At 45.8% G+C, this 14635-nt stretch overlaps 2 protein-coding genes across 3 annotated transcripts in view; one reads left to right on the top strand and one right to left on the bottom strand.

Moving 5' to 3' along the window:
• Positions 1-14173, bottom strand: part of COPG1 (COPI coat complex subunit gamma 1) — a 36907-nt gene extending 22734 nt beyond the window's left edge. The window contains exons 1-11 of one of the 2 annotated variants that reach the window (XM_033141019.1): positions 14095-14173; positions 9950-10002; positions 9779-9859; positions 9040-9111; positions 7647-7726; positions 3376-3451; positions 3055-3147; positions 2498-2584; positions 1790-1947; positions 649-782; positions 109-176 (exon numbers count right to left, since the gene is read on the bottom strand). In XM_033141019.1, coding sequence (XP_032996910.1) covers positions 109-176; positions 649-782; positions 1790-1947; positions 2498-2584; positions 3055-3147; positions 3376-3451; positions 7647-7726; positions 9040-9111; positions 9779-9859; positions 9950-10002; positions 14095-14122 — 930 coding nt within the window. In that variant the 5' untranslated portion in view covers positions 14123-14173. Of the gene's footprint in view, positions 1-108; positions 177-648; positions 783-1789; positions 1948-2497; positions 2585-3054; positions 3148-3375; positions 3452-7646; positions 7727-9039; positions 9112-9778; positions 9860-9949; positions 10003-11568; positions 11815-14094 lie in introns of those variants that run through there. The other variant, XM_033141018.1, reaches the window with a different exon arrangement.
• On the top strand, positions 12060-12950 carry LOC117041810 (NTF2-related export protein 2-like). The gene has a single exon (XM_033141020.1). It carries the CDS (start codon positions 12207-12209, stop codon positions 12630-12632), a length of 426 nt encoding a protein of 141 aa, XP_032996911.1. The 5' UTR covers positions 12060-12206; the 3' UTR covers positions 12633-12950.
• Positions 14174-14635: the final 462 nt, after the last annotated feature.

Genomic DNA, 14635 nt, shown 5'->3' with positions numbered 1-14635 from the left:
GATCAATGGTACTTCTTTTTTATTATTTCACCTACCCAAGGGCTAACAATTTAGCCCTACCCAAGCAGGCAAACCCAATTGGCCACAGAGTTCTTTGAGCCTTCTTACCTTGTTGAGGGTTCGAACTGCTGCATAGCGAAGCGCTGCCTTGGGTGAACTGCAGAACAATTGCAACACTGTAAAATTAATAACAATAATGATAGAGTATTATTGGCAAGATAGTCACACATTGCTTTGTCCACCAGTCACCAAATCTAAGCTGGGATAGCCAATGTGGTGCCCTCAAAATGTTCCTAGACTACAATTCCCATCATTCCTGACCATTGGCCAGCCTGCCTGGGGATGATGGGAGTTGAGGTCCGACAAAATCTGGAGGGCACAATGCTAGCTACTACCCCTGGTTGATGCTGTCTGTTGGAGATGACAAGACATGACCAGGTTTTTGTTCCTGCATCAAGTCCTTGTTCACCCACTCACTTAAGCCTCTCTTTTCAACACACAGAAAGCCTCAAGATGCTGGAGAATCCTGCACTGAACCCAGCAAGGAAGTGCTTTTTATTGACAGCGAGAGTTCAGTTTTACGACCAGTAAACCAAACTGGCATGCGTCCAACAAGCCTCCCTTTCCTTCAAGAATGAAAAGACTTACCGGACACAGCCGGCGCCAGTTCTTTAGCCGAGCAGCTGGGCAGGTTAACAATGGCAGATGCAGCTTCATAGACCACCATCTCGTGCTTGTTCCGCAAGCAGCTCTCAATGAAATCAAACAGGGGGCTGTCACGGCTAGGACACCAAAAGAGGAGGAGGAAGAAGAGGAGGAGTCAGGTTCCCACACATAGGCAAACTGCTTGACTTTAAAACTTGCATGGCTGTCCACTGGGAAAGCAAACTGAACTTTCAGGAGTGATTCATCTGCTTGGAGGTGTATTAACCACTTGAAGAGTTGTTGGTTTTTTTTGCCACCACTGAGTGGCATATGAGTTTTAGAGGGTGGGAGGAATCAGATCTGGTTGCAAGGCAGTATCATCAAGGGCCATGAATCCCAGCCCAAATAGCTTTGCTTGCTCTCAGTGCTGTTCATGGGCGTACCCGGGGGGGGGGAGCGGGGGGCAGCTGCCCCCCTTAGAAGCAGAGTCCGGTGAGAGTCCGGGGAGGGGAGAGTGGGGAGGTAACTGAGGCAGAGCAGGGGCTCTGGACCCTGTTGCGCTCTGAGGGCTGAGCACGCGAGCCAGGGAGGGGAGGACAGTAGCCTAATTCTAAACTGGTTCTCCCTCGCTGTAATCGGCTCCTGAAACAGGGGGGGAGGCCACCATGGCTTGCCCCCCCCCCCAGTTTTGATCCTGGGTACGCCCCTGGTGCTGTTCTAATGCAGCCAAAATTGATTGGGGAAAGGACACAGATCAACAGTAGAGCATCCAGCTTGCAAGCAGAACGTCACAGGTTCAATCCCTGGCATCTCCAGGTAGGGTTGCGAGAGACTCCCGCCTGAAATCCTGGACAGCTGCTCCCAATCAGTGCAGGCAATACTGGGCTAGATGGACCAATGGTCTGACTCAGTACAAAGCAACTTCCTATGCTCCTATAATGGACTTCCTACTTTCTTAGAAGCAGGAGACTTTTTTTTCATTTTAATGATGCTAACATAAGAAAGTTAAGAGTTGCAGGTGCTTTGGGGAAATTTTCCAATACTTAAAATAAGCCCAAAATCAAATTTGAAGAATGTTTGGTGTTGCACTACACAGAACATTTTTTCCTGGGATGTAAAAACAATAGCAAGTAGTAGGACTTACCCTCCAGCTTCTTCTTCTAGCAGTTTGCTGGCCACTCGGATCATCATGCAATAGGCAAAAGGCGATTTTAAGCCATGGCGCATGAACTTGTTCAGCATTTTGTTGACAGCCAAGCGGTCATTTTTGCGCACGTGATATAGCAAGCCAAGGGCATGATACTGGAAGACATTAAGGGGAAGAAAAAATGGGTCGTATCAGAGTCAAGGTTATTTCCACGTGTGTGTTTTTTGGCTTCACAGGCCAGAACCGCATCAGATCCTAGCTATCAGGGCCAAATGTGACAGGTGGGTGTGATAGTCCACCTGTCAGTCACCATACAACACTGTGATGTCAAGGGATTGGGCACTTTGAAGTCCCAAAGCTGAGACTTCAAAGCCCCACACTGTGCTTAGAATCATAGAATTGTAGAGTTGGAAGTGCCGCCTATCTTGTAAAGAACACTACATGGTGCCTTTAAGTGCACAAAGCTTCCTGCTTGTGAACTGGCAGCCATATCTCTACCTGCCCCCCCCCAACATCACATAGGGCACATCATGTATAAGGCAGGTTGGTGTGGTTTGGGGTAAAGGACTTGTGGGACCCCTGGTGGGTCAAGTTTAGCCAGTGGACCAAAGGTTCCCTTTCCCTGCCACAAATCAACCCAGAAACACACACCTAAAACTCATGTCATTTTTTAAAAATGACTGAAAGTGGCTTTAAGATTCTTACCTGGACCATGATGTTATCACTCGAAGCTGCCTCCTGAGCCTCATTCACCCAGCGTTTTACCACATCAAAGCTTGTTTTCAGAAGATGCTGTCAAGAAAAATAACAAGGAGGCACATAAAGAAGTTGTCTTTGCAATCCAAATAAGGGTCCTTCCAGCAGAGGCAAGGGAACACCCCGGAAAGATCTGGCACAAGTTTTGTGCTCTATGAGCTGCACATCTTAATGTCAGCCTATCACCACCACCAGCCCCTTTCCATCTGTGGCTTGAAGCAGTCTCAGAACTCAGGAAGGTAATGCTTCTGAAATTTTTTTTGGCAAAAGGTATAAATTTCAGAATGTCACTGCTTCTTCCCCAAAATGCAGCAACGGCCCACCAAGGGACCAAGAACAGAGACACTCTGAGTCCTTGGAAAGTGGTACATTATCTGACCCTAGCTTTTCACAAAAAGAAGTATATACCCTTATTATTACAGATGGGCAAACAATGTAACGCTCCTCCTATCCGAACACAGCCCTTTTCGCTCGGGGCACAGGCTGCGTGTCAAGTACCTACGTACCAAAGACGACACAAGGGCAGAGCTGGAGACACTGGGCACCTTGTCCACAATCGCCTGCTTCATGTAGCGCTCGATGGCCTGCAGCATGGTGGTCTGTGGGGATGGCAAAGCGGGAGATGCTTGTGAGAGCAGAAACAGGAGGCCATTTGGCAGGAGGACTTCAGAGAAGGGGCAAAACGAACAACAAAGAAGCAAGCAAGTCAGGAAGCAACGGAGAAGAGGGGGACTCAAGAGAGACAGTGATTGGAAGGATGGGGAAAGACAGCAGGGGTAGTGGGAAGAAAAAGATCAGCCAGCAAAGAATTACACTGTGGCACTTACATCGGTAATCTGGCAGAGGGCTCGTACAGCAGGGCCTCTGTAGTTGTCATCTTTCCCCGTCATATCTTTGGTTAAACTGGATTAAAATAGGGAAAAGTTTTTAGGACTGCTTTCAGAAACAGTAGACAAGGACGACGGAGCTGCAGAGCTCCTGAAAGTGGCCAGTGCTGCTTGAGGTACCGGACTGGCTCCCAAGCCGCCAGGACTGCCACCGCGCGGGTACTGGGGGCAACTGGTATACTAACTGGGAGCCACCAGACCCCCCCCCCCAGCGAAACCACCAGGCTGAGGACCCCCCCCCAACAACTAGGGACTCTTACAAGTTACTAAACATGTTAAAAAAACAGGGGTCTCTATGATGGCAGAGAAAACTACACTCTTTTATCTTCTTACACAAAAAAAATCAAGAATAAGCACCAAATACCTGCACCTCCCAACCTCAGATGGAGGATGGGGAATCCCCAACATAGAAGCATATTACAATGCCAACCAAATATGCCATATAATCCCATATATACTAGAAGACGAGACAAAACAATGGATATACTTAGAGAGGGACACAATTGAAAATATCTGCACCACAGCATACCCATTCCTCCCAAACAAACAAAGGAAAATTCTCACAACACTTAACAGGTACACACAAACCATGTTCAAGGCATGTAAAACAGAAACAAGCAAACTATCCCCAACCCCATCCCCACTAATTCCCCTGACTTACCACACATTATTCCACCAAGCAGCACAAAACCTCCAAATAAAAACCTGGCAAACCAAAGGATTACATCGCCTAATAGACTTTTATAAAAATAACAAACCTTTGTCAACACAAGAAATACAGGACAAACTAGAAGACACCCAAATGCCCTGGTTAGCACAACACCAATTACATGCCCTCTTAAACAATCCAGCAGCAAAATCAGCAGCAACTAGACCCCTGACAGCCTTCGAAAACCTCATCCTAACGACAAAGGGACACGGCAAAGGGTTGGTATCCGCAATATACAAAATACTACTCAAAAATCCCACGAACTCCCTAGACGCAGTCAAAAAACAATGGGAGGATGACATAGGATATGAAATCAACCCCACCCAATGGACCAGAATGTGTCTAAACCCCCCTTTAAATCCATATCAATGAAAAGAAAAGAACTCACCCTGAAACTAACCTACAGGTGGTAACTAATGCCAAGAAAATTAGCGTGAATACACCCAGGAACCTCACCAAAATGCTGGAGAGGGTGCACCTCCACAGGCACATACCTCCACATGTGGTGGGAGTGCCCCAAAATCCAAATATTCTGGACAACATCCATACAAGAAATATGTAAGAGAACTAAGCAAGTGCTAGAAATCACCCCAGAATTGGCCTTACTAAACATCTTCCAAGATAACAATGCCCACTTACACCACAAAAAACTCATAACCCACCTACTCTCAGCAGCCAGAAACATCATAACCAGACACTGGAGAGTCCTGTCAGGGATAAGCATGGACCAATGGTACAAAATAGTATGGGAAACAGCCCTACTAGAAAAACTAACTAGTAAGCTGAAACTGACACGGGACAAATAGAAGACACCTTCACCCCGGTATGGTTCCCCTTCATCACACACACAGCCCAAAAAGACAATGACAAAAATCTACCAACAGCATACAAATCAATATGGCTAACCTGATCAAAAACACCCACCAACCCCACTCACACAGGAAACCAAAGACCACCACAGCCAACCACAAATGAACAATCACACCCTACGCCAGGCATAGGCAACCTTCGGCTCTCCAGATGTTTTGGCCCACAACTGCCATGATCCCTAGCTAACAGGACCAATGGTCAGGGATGATGGGAATTGTAGTCCAAAACATCTGGAGAGCCGAAGGTTGCCTATGCCTGCCCTACGCCAACCCCGACCTCTCTCACCACCAAAGGAGCAAAAGCGAACTGAGAACCTGCACAAACAACGCTGACACCAAACCCTACATATATTAAGTAAAACAGAAACATTGTCACCCCACCCCACCCATCTCCCCATCCCGCCCACCTCTTTCCCCCTTTTCTTCCTAATGTCTCAACAAACGAAACTGATTTGTAAAAATGTTACATAAAAAATCCAAGAGAGACATTGCACATACCTTTATAAATCAATAAAATCTTAAACAAAACAAAAAAATTCAGCTGCCTGACAACCCAGCAGCCTGGCCCCCGTTTGCCAGCTGATGTCACAAAGTGCTGTTTTTCAAGCAAGCCTTATAATGCCCTGCAAGGGGGATGCCTGTCAGATGACAGTGAGACTTGAGAGAGTGGATAAAATGGATGCTGAACGTCGTAAGAGGCTATGCCGCCGGAAGCAGGACGCACCCTTTAGCGTTGTGGGCCGTGGTTTGGGAAAGGCACCAGCAGCCCAGCAAGCAGCCCAGTGGTGCAGTGAAAGCAGCTAACAAGCAGAGGCGAGAGGCCGGCCAGAATGAGGGGGGAAAGGCTCCCACTTCAGAGAGGGAGCCTTTCCCCAACGTTTATTTCGTTCTGGCAAAATCCCTGGAGCGACGTGGCGAACATCAGGGCCATGTCTCCAGGGATGAGGCTCCAGCTCCAGCTCCCGGGATGAAGAGCGAGACCCCATCCCTGCGGTTCCCGGCCCCTGACTCTCGCAGAGCTTCGCCACTGCCCCATCTCCATGTGGGCATGGCTCTTTCCCGGCCCTGCTTGGCGCAGAGGCAGCAGCCAAGATTTCCTCCCATTAAAAACACATCCAGGGTTGTTTCGGAGACTTTGGCTGCTGCTTCTGTGCCAGGTCGGCTGGGACACAGCCGAGACGCCCATGCGGGGGAGGAGGACAAGTCGGGGAACCTCATAAGATCAGCGGGGAAAAGGTTCAGGCTGGGAGCCGCCACATCCCCGGAGGGACTGGAGCTGAGAAGAAGGCCTCTCGCCTCTGAGGATTTTGCTTGTGTGCCGCTGTGGCTGCTGCCGAAACCACCACCGAAATAGACTAGGAAAGAACACTGATTATCAGTGTTGGTGTAAAGTTCTGTCCTGCATTTATTAATTAAAACTGCCTTTATGTTGCAAAAAAAAGAAAAGAAAAAGAAACAGTAGACAACAGTGGCGAGAGCTGTAAGAAAAACACTGGGACCTAGTTTGACCAGTAAAGTGTTTGGGATCTGGTGGGCGGGGCTTGTGTGTTCTGCTCCGGAATCAGCCCCTCCCTTCTGTGTGATCCGTTATATTCAGTTAAGAATGTCAGTTAAGAGGGACCAACTGCCTCTTCTTGTTTTCTTGCCTCAGACTCACAATGTTGTTTTAGTCTCGCTCATCATGTTATTTTGCTACAGTTTTCTCTCAGTTTGTTATTAAAGCTTGTTTACATTTACGTAAGCCACTTATTTTTCTCAAAGAAAAAGAAACTCTGCTGAAGAATGGTGGAATATCCTAAACATGGGTGAGTGAGGGGGTATTCCCAGTTTGCACGAAGGATTAATTTTGTTAATCACCTCTCGTTCACCACCACCTCCACAACAAGAGCCGCAGGCCGGAAGAAACTGAAGCACGTTCTCAACAAGATGGAAATGCCTTTGTGGGAGTGGCCCAAAGGGCCACAATAAATGTGCTAATGTGTACCCCTGTAAACCCTTGAACGTGCTCCTAATAAAGAAGTTATGGTAGCCTGTTACTTTATGAAACTGATGATTTTGCAACCTGTGCCGCCCTCACTGGGGGCAGGAAACCAGCTAATACATAAATCACAAGATACAGCACAAAAGCTAAAATACAAGTTGCTACACCTTAACAACGTGCTTCGTTGTCTTTCAAAATGTGCTCACACACTCAAAAGGAAGGTGCAAACTACTGCTCAAATTTGCCTGCAAACATTGACAAGCATTGCTGTTAACAGTTTCTACTGAGTCAAAACATTCCTTATCTCCACGTATGCTAGAAAGATATTCATGAAAGTACCCACAGGATAAAAAAGCAATAGGTTTTTTTTAAGGGGGGGGGAAGAAAGAAGGCACTATTATCTTGTTGTTTTGTCTTGATTTCCCAGCTGCAGTGAACATGCTTGGATTGCTCAAGGACTGGCGGCGCCCAACCGCATTGAGAGGACACCCGCATCTGTCTTTCAATACCCTTTTTCTGTTTCCTATAGGCACTGCTGCCAACCCTATAAGGCTAAGAGGGTCTCAGGAGATACACACACACACACACACACACACACCTTAAATAAAAAAAGGGAAACAGTTGCATGGAGAACAGCTCAAGAAGGAATCACCTGCTAGTCACAATGATGACATCCTCTGAGATGCTGGACATCTCCTTGATGGTCAGGTAGCACATTCTGCGGAGAGTTGGCTGGCAGAAAAACAAGGATGATAAGTGTTAGGATGCATAAAAAATGGACAGGGTATAATGTCACTGCCCTGGGATCCTTTGGGAGGAAGAGTGGGATATCAATCAATCAATCAATTAATTGATGTTGCTTTCATTTCTGGGGGGAAACAGGAGTCGCCAAACGTTTTGCTATTGGCTCACCCAGAACATATTTTGGTACGAGTCAATAGCTCAGTGACAGAGCATCTGCTTTGCATGCAGAAGGTCCAGGTTCAATCCTTAGCATCCCCAGGTCAGGCTGGAATAGATTTGTTGTTTGAAATCCTGGACAACCACTGCCAGGTGGACTAACAGTTGGATTTGGTATAAGACAACTTCCTATGTTCCCATGACTGCATTTAACCAATAGCGTATATCATATGAGCAGAGGTTGGATGGCCACCTGTCATGGATGCTTCAGTTGAGATTCCTGCATTGCAGGAGGTTGCAGTAGATGACCCTTGGGTCCAACTCTGCAAATCTATGATTCTATGAGAAACAAATGTAACAATGGCTGCAGGCCATTTTGGGAGTGGACCTGCCACCCTACCATTTTGCCAAAGTTGTCCTTTGGCAAAAGGATTTCTTGCCCAGGACTGCACACTAAAGCAGGCCTGTCTAACAGGTTGATCGCGGGACATCCGTGGTCCATCCTGGGACCCTTAGCTCATCAACTCTGGCTCCCTAAAAAAAAGCTCAACAACTTTGGAAAATCCAATGGGTAGATAACTGCCAGTAAGAAACATACTGGGAGCCAAGACCTACATTGGCTCCCAGTACGTTTCCGAGCACAATTCAAAGTGTTGGTGCTGACCTTTAAAGCCCTAAACAGCCTCGGTCCAGTATACCTGAAGGAGCGTCTCCACCCCCATCGTTCTGCCCAGACACTGAAGTCCAGTGCCGAGGACCTTCTTGGCAGTTCCCTCGCTATGAGAAGCCAAGTTACAGGGAAGGGCTTTCTTGGTAGTGGCACCCACCCTGTGGAACGCCCTCGCACCAGAAGTCAAAGAGAAAAACAACGACCAGACTTTTAGAAGACATCTGAAGGCAGCCCTGTTTAGGGAAGCTTTTAATGTTTAATATATTATTGCATTTAATATTCTGTTGGAAGCTGCCCAGAGTGGCTTGGGAAACCCAGCCAGATGGGTGGGGTATAAATAAATTATTATTATTACTTTATAGTGAGAGTAGATCGCAGTCTCTTGGAGGTTGGACAGCCCTGCACTAAAGGATAGGCCTCCCATACTCTTCCCCTTCCCTATGTGAACATATAGAGGCAGACTTGGCATGCTTACATCATTGGACTGGAACAGCTTGGTCATTGCAAAGAAGGATTCTGTGGCTTCCATCACACCAAGATGCTCCCCCTGGAACGCAGGGAAGAAACCCATCAACATTTATTAGCAACTAGAATCAATGGTGGAATAAACTGCAGTGAGCACTGCCGCAGAAATCACATCTACATTAGCAATCCCTTTAAGCAACAGAGGGAAGTTCATGTGAATAGTTTGCCTCAACTGGGAAGTCAGAAAGAAGCAACTTTGTTAACATCATCTCTGTGGAAAAGGACCCCTGCCACAAGAGCTTCTGAAGTGACCTCCCTGGGGAGTAAGCCTGGGCAGTGTTTATGGAGGTCCTAGGCTGCCCAGGTGACAAGACCTCCCTCTTGCCCTCACTGATGTGGTCCAAAGGAAAGCAGAGCAATACCTTTGGCACAAGCTTGGCTACAGGAATTGCTGGAAGGAGGCTACCTTCCCATGTGGAAAGAACCAACTACCTCTTCAAAAGAGAATCACTTTGAGAACTGGCACAGGCTACTTGGTTGCTGCTTGATAACAGTACCTGCTTCATCAGCCTGGAGGGGGGGGAAAGGAAACACTACCAAGACAATTCACAACCCACTGCTATTGAAACAGCTGTTCTTCCAAGCAGCACAGCACAAGTTCTACACATTAGCATTAACAGGCAGACAAGTTCTGGTTTAACATAGAGAAGAAACCATTGTAAATGAAAAAATAAAAGTCTCCCCATTACCTGGTTTATGAGATACAAAATCTTGGTGAGGATGTGAGCACATTTCCGAGGGTTTATAGGTGTCTCATTGAATACTCGAGCCTAGAAAGAAAGATGTGAATGAATGAGATCTCAGAGATATGCCAAAATGTGTTTCCTTGAGAAAAAGACTGGCATTGTTAAAGGACTTACTTCTTGCAGCACAGCACTTTTCTCTAAGTGTTGGAATGGATTGGGACCCCCACCTGCAACAAAGGAACATCAAATGTGATCACAACCAAGGATTTTTCACTATGTGTAAAATCCAGTAAGCTGGAAAGCCTGAATTTCAGTCACCATCAACTTTGTTGGGGTGAATATTTATCACCTTGGAATCCTCAAAACAAAGAAACAAAACAACAAAAAACTTTTAATGTAGATCTGGGAATTCCTCATATGTGATAGGCTAAGACCTCTACAAGTCATTCTGTATATTGAGGCTGACAAGCTATATGCAATTAACACCATTGTACCCAACCCTGTAAAAACAAAGGAAGTATTTCAAAAAGTAGATATATCAAGTAGATATATTTAACTACTTGAGCAACCAGAAGCTTGGAAATTTACCAGCTCTGTAAAAGAGTCTTACATACAGAAAAAACTTGTGATGGGAGAATATCTCGTAACTCAGCGACAGAGCACATGCTTTGCATGAACAAGGTCTCAGGTTCAATTCTTGCCAACCAAATTCATTAGCTGTTCCCTCATCCAGCCAGGACACTGCCCTAAAATGAGCATCCCTATTGTTTCAAAAACTGCGGGAGGCGAGGAGTCGGACACGACTGAACGACTGAACAACAACAATTGTTTCAAAAGATGGCCTGCAGACATCAATCAACAAAGCTGCACCATATTTGAAATAAATAATGGAGAGAGAAACCACTCAATAGGCACTTGCCTTATACAGAGAGAGAGAGAGAGAGAGAGAGAGAGAGAGAGAGAGAGAGAGAGAGAGAGAGGAAAGGAGAAGGTGTCATTTTCCTTTCTCTCCAAACCTGCAAAAAACTCAGTTAAATGTAAGCACTATTTATAGAATGCCTAATGTCACACTTGGAACTGTACAACTAAAACAGTCCGAGAGTGCTTGCCAAGGGCTTTATAAGTTGCCAAGCAAGGCCCAAGAGGTTAGGAGAGATGGAGCAAAAACACTAGATAAATGTTCCAATGTAAATGGAACAGCTATGGGGTGGTGGAAAGTATACAACTGCTGAAATATACAGTAGAAGTATATTATGGTTGAACAAAAGAAACCTTGTGCAGAAAGGCCATAATAACAGTTTCAAGCCTTATTAAAATAAGATGTGCAAGATATATAGATGCACTTCCCTTAAGATCACCTTTATCTGATGAATCGCTTCCCATGAAGCATCTTGAAGTAATTCAACAATCAAAACATATATGCCTAAAAGAATTCCTATATAATAAGAATTTCATATATAAATCGTATAATTGTAAGGGACCTCGAGGATCATCTAGCGCCCAACCCTCTGCAATGCAGAAATCTCAATATGCAGCCCCCCATCCAATTCGAAACCATACTTGACCCTGCTTAGCTATGCAAACGTGCTAGTAGTTTCATTGCTGCCCAACCGGGACGACAAATAAATTGCTATAGGCAACGAGAGGAACAGCGAAGACTTCTCATCAATTCATTAGGGTGCTGTTGGCTGTTCTTCAATGAGATAAATATTACATCATTTTGAGTTCAGTATGGACACCAACAGATCTAAGAGATCGCCCTGCAAGGGTAGCACACTTTCCCATTAACTCACCGGACTCCTCGTCCTTCTTATCGAACTTCTTCAGCATCTTGTCCCTGTGTTGCTGCAGGGGCCGCGGAGGAGCTTGAGACCCGAGAGGCGAGGCCAGCAGGCGACCCAGCACGGTCAAGGGGAGAGGCAAGGAGCGCGGACCCCGAGAAGGGCTATCACGCTACTAAGGTGGACTGCGCCTCCCTGGGCATCCCTGAAGCTCCGACTTCCTGCAAAGGCGCCACTTCCTGCCAGCCTGTCACCGGGACAGCTCAGCACGACAGCAGCGCGCAGGCGCCCTCGTCGCCTAGTGGGCTGCCGAGGGCTCGACGTGGCTGCCAGGAGTAGGGCGGAGATGGAGGGGCGCGGGGCGGGGAGAGGACCGCGAGGCGTCCTTGATTCTCAAGCCAATGGCTGCGCCGGATTGGGAACCTAGGGAACGTGATAGGATCCCGACCAATCGCTTTCAAGGAACGCGAATATTTGAGAGGGAGGGAAGCGGAAGCGCCGAGGTGGCGGGGAGAGCTATGTGTGGGCAGTGCGGTAGCAAATCTCGAGCAGGAATGCGGGAATCGGGTTTATTCTAGACCCTTGCGGGAAAGAGAAGGGAGGTTCCGCCTCTTATTTTCCCGCCTCAGCCGCCGAGAGACGCCGTCCACATGGCCACCTCGATGAACTTTAAAACCTATGTGGATCAAGCTTGCAGAGCCGCGGAAGAATTCGCAAATATCTATTATGAAACCATGGATAAAAGGAGGCGGGCGTTGACCAAACTCTACCAGGAAAAAGCGACCCTCGTTTGGAATGGGAATGCAGTATCTGGGCAAGCAGCACTTGCAGAATTCTTCGAAAAGCTGCCTTCAAGCGATTTTCAAATTACCACTTTTGATTGCCAGCCTGTTCATGAGCAAGCCACAGAGAACCATAACACGATCCTGATTGTGACATACGGCTTCGTCAAATTTGATGGCAACGAGCAGCAGTACTTCAACCAGAGCTTCTTGCTAACAGCACAAACCACAAACAACGGCACAGTGTGGAAGATCGCAAGCGACTGCTTCCGCTTCCAGGACTCTCCTAATTAGTGGGCAACCGCAGTTGGGTATATTTTCCTCTGGACAAGCTAATTGGCTTTCAGGATGGCCACAGGATGACTTTCCCTGGGTGTGGGAAAGTCCCTCCTCTTTGGAAGAACTGCAGCTTGCCAGGAAGAACTATCAACTTCACAACAACAAAAATAAAACTTGAAAGGAAGGGCAGTTCCTTTCAGAACATTCGCATTGATGCTGTTTGGAGAGCCACCTGTTTAATTCTAATTGTTCCAACACTGCTGTTATCCTATGTTATCGTTTGAGCTGGCTTTCATGAATAAGAGTAAAAGTCCTCTGCTGTTTATTCTTATTTGTGTTTTCTCTTGGTTTTTTCCCTGACAAGGTTTCAGTGCCTTGGTTAGCTGCCTAACAAGCAGAAGTCAGTCAAGGAAGTGTTTCTCTATTTTCCCATTCTGTGCTGGGAGAAAGCTGCACCTCTCAAATTTATTTGTTGTGTATTAAATTTCTATGCTGCCCTTCATCTGAGGATCATAGGGCAGTTTACAATATAAAAACACAAAAATACATAACATAGTAACAGACAAAAATACCACCCCCCATAAGAATTTGTCTTATTAAACTGTTAATAGGGGAAAGGAAAGGGACATATCATGCTTGGCTTAGTCATGCCTGTATGGGCCTATTTCTTCCAACATACTTTGTAAATAAAACAAACATTAACAAAGACCCCATAAGCATTCTCTCAGTGCCTAAGTACCCAGGGCTCTCTCATCCAAGATAACAATCCTGTAATTTTGTAATGTTGGCCTTCCATCACTTGGAAAAAGCAGGGATCACTTAACTGTGTATTAGGTGGTGGAAATGTGAAGCATATCAAGGACATATACTGTAAACCAGCAGAGCTTGTTTCAGCCTGGAACTGAATCGACAAGTAGAGACAAGCTTGCCAAGATACTAGTCTTAAATGAGCTACTGAGTAGTCCCATGCTTTTGCATAATCATAGTGAAATATTCTATTCTGCTCCTTGAACTGAACTTAAAAAATAATCCCTCGGGTCAGAGGAATTTAAGCTTCTCCCTGCTCACCAGACAAAAGAATAGGCTGACAATGGGATCAAATGAAAATTGCAATCCTAAATGTTCTTACTAAATATACTTACTCAGTGCAGCTTACTCCTAACAACATATGCTTAGAAGTTTGCTGTGAAAATGCTAACCTAACCAGCATGAGGACCAAAATTTTTACTATTGTTAAAGACCCCTCCCCAAATACATTTCACCACCGGTTTCTTCAATTGTGCTGTTGAGACCTAGTTGTAGATTCCATTATTTTAATAATGATAGTGATTATATGCTTATCAACACTTCCTGTTGTCTGCTGTGGAATGCTACTTTGTCCTTTTCAAGGAGAAAGCAAGCAAGAAGCTCATTCAAAGTACCTCCTCATACCAATCTCTTACATTCTGCAAACATTCAAAAAGAGAGATGTACCTACTGTCAATCCAGTGGTCCTCATAGAACATGTTGACGGTGTGAGCTTCAGCTAGAGTACGCAGGGACGTCTTGTGGCAGCTTGTGCTGTACCTACACTACACAAGTGGCCTGTGTACTTTGCACCAAGCTGCCAGCCGCTGTTATCTCAAAATGTTCACTAAAGTAGCTGGAGTCAGGGTCCAGCAACAAAAGGTGACGCTTCAGATTTGCTCCCTGCTAGCTTTGCAGCAGTTGCCATCACTGCACTGCTGAAAACTTCACTGTCAGGTTATATTTGTTTTCAATGTCTTACGGATTTTATCTGTTTTTATGTCTGTTTTTTATTTAGATAGGACTTGTACACTGCTTGGATTTTTTTTTTATGTTTTGAGATAGCAGTTCATAAAATTTCTAATGAATACATTTTAAAAGGCATTCTTTCTGGAAAATAATACCCCAAGTAGTGATCTGGACATGTCAAACATACTTATTCCATCTTAGCTACACAATGTATCACCCTTCTCATTTTCTACTTCAGTTTGCAAACAATAGTTAGGCTAGAA

This window comes from Lacerta agilis, chromosome 2 (genome assembly GCF_009819535.1).
Source record: "Lacerta agilis isolate rLacAgi1 chromosome 2, rLacAgi1.pri, whole genome shotgun sequence".
In the NCBI taxonomy this organism is placed as follows: Eukaryota; Metazoa; Chordata; class Lepidosauria; order Squamata; family Lacertidae; genus Lacerta; species Lacerta agilis.
The sequence above is the reverse complement of the archived record's forward strand: the minus strand, read 5'-3'. Positions and strand labels throughout refer to the sequence as shown.

What these genes read in the sequence shown, in the direction of transcription:
- LOC117041810 (XM_033141020.1), top strand. Translation starts at nt 12,207, where the DNA reads ATGGCCACCTCGATGAACTTTAAAACCTATGTGGATCAAGCTTGCAGA.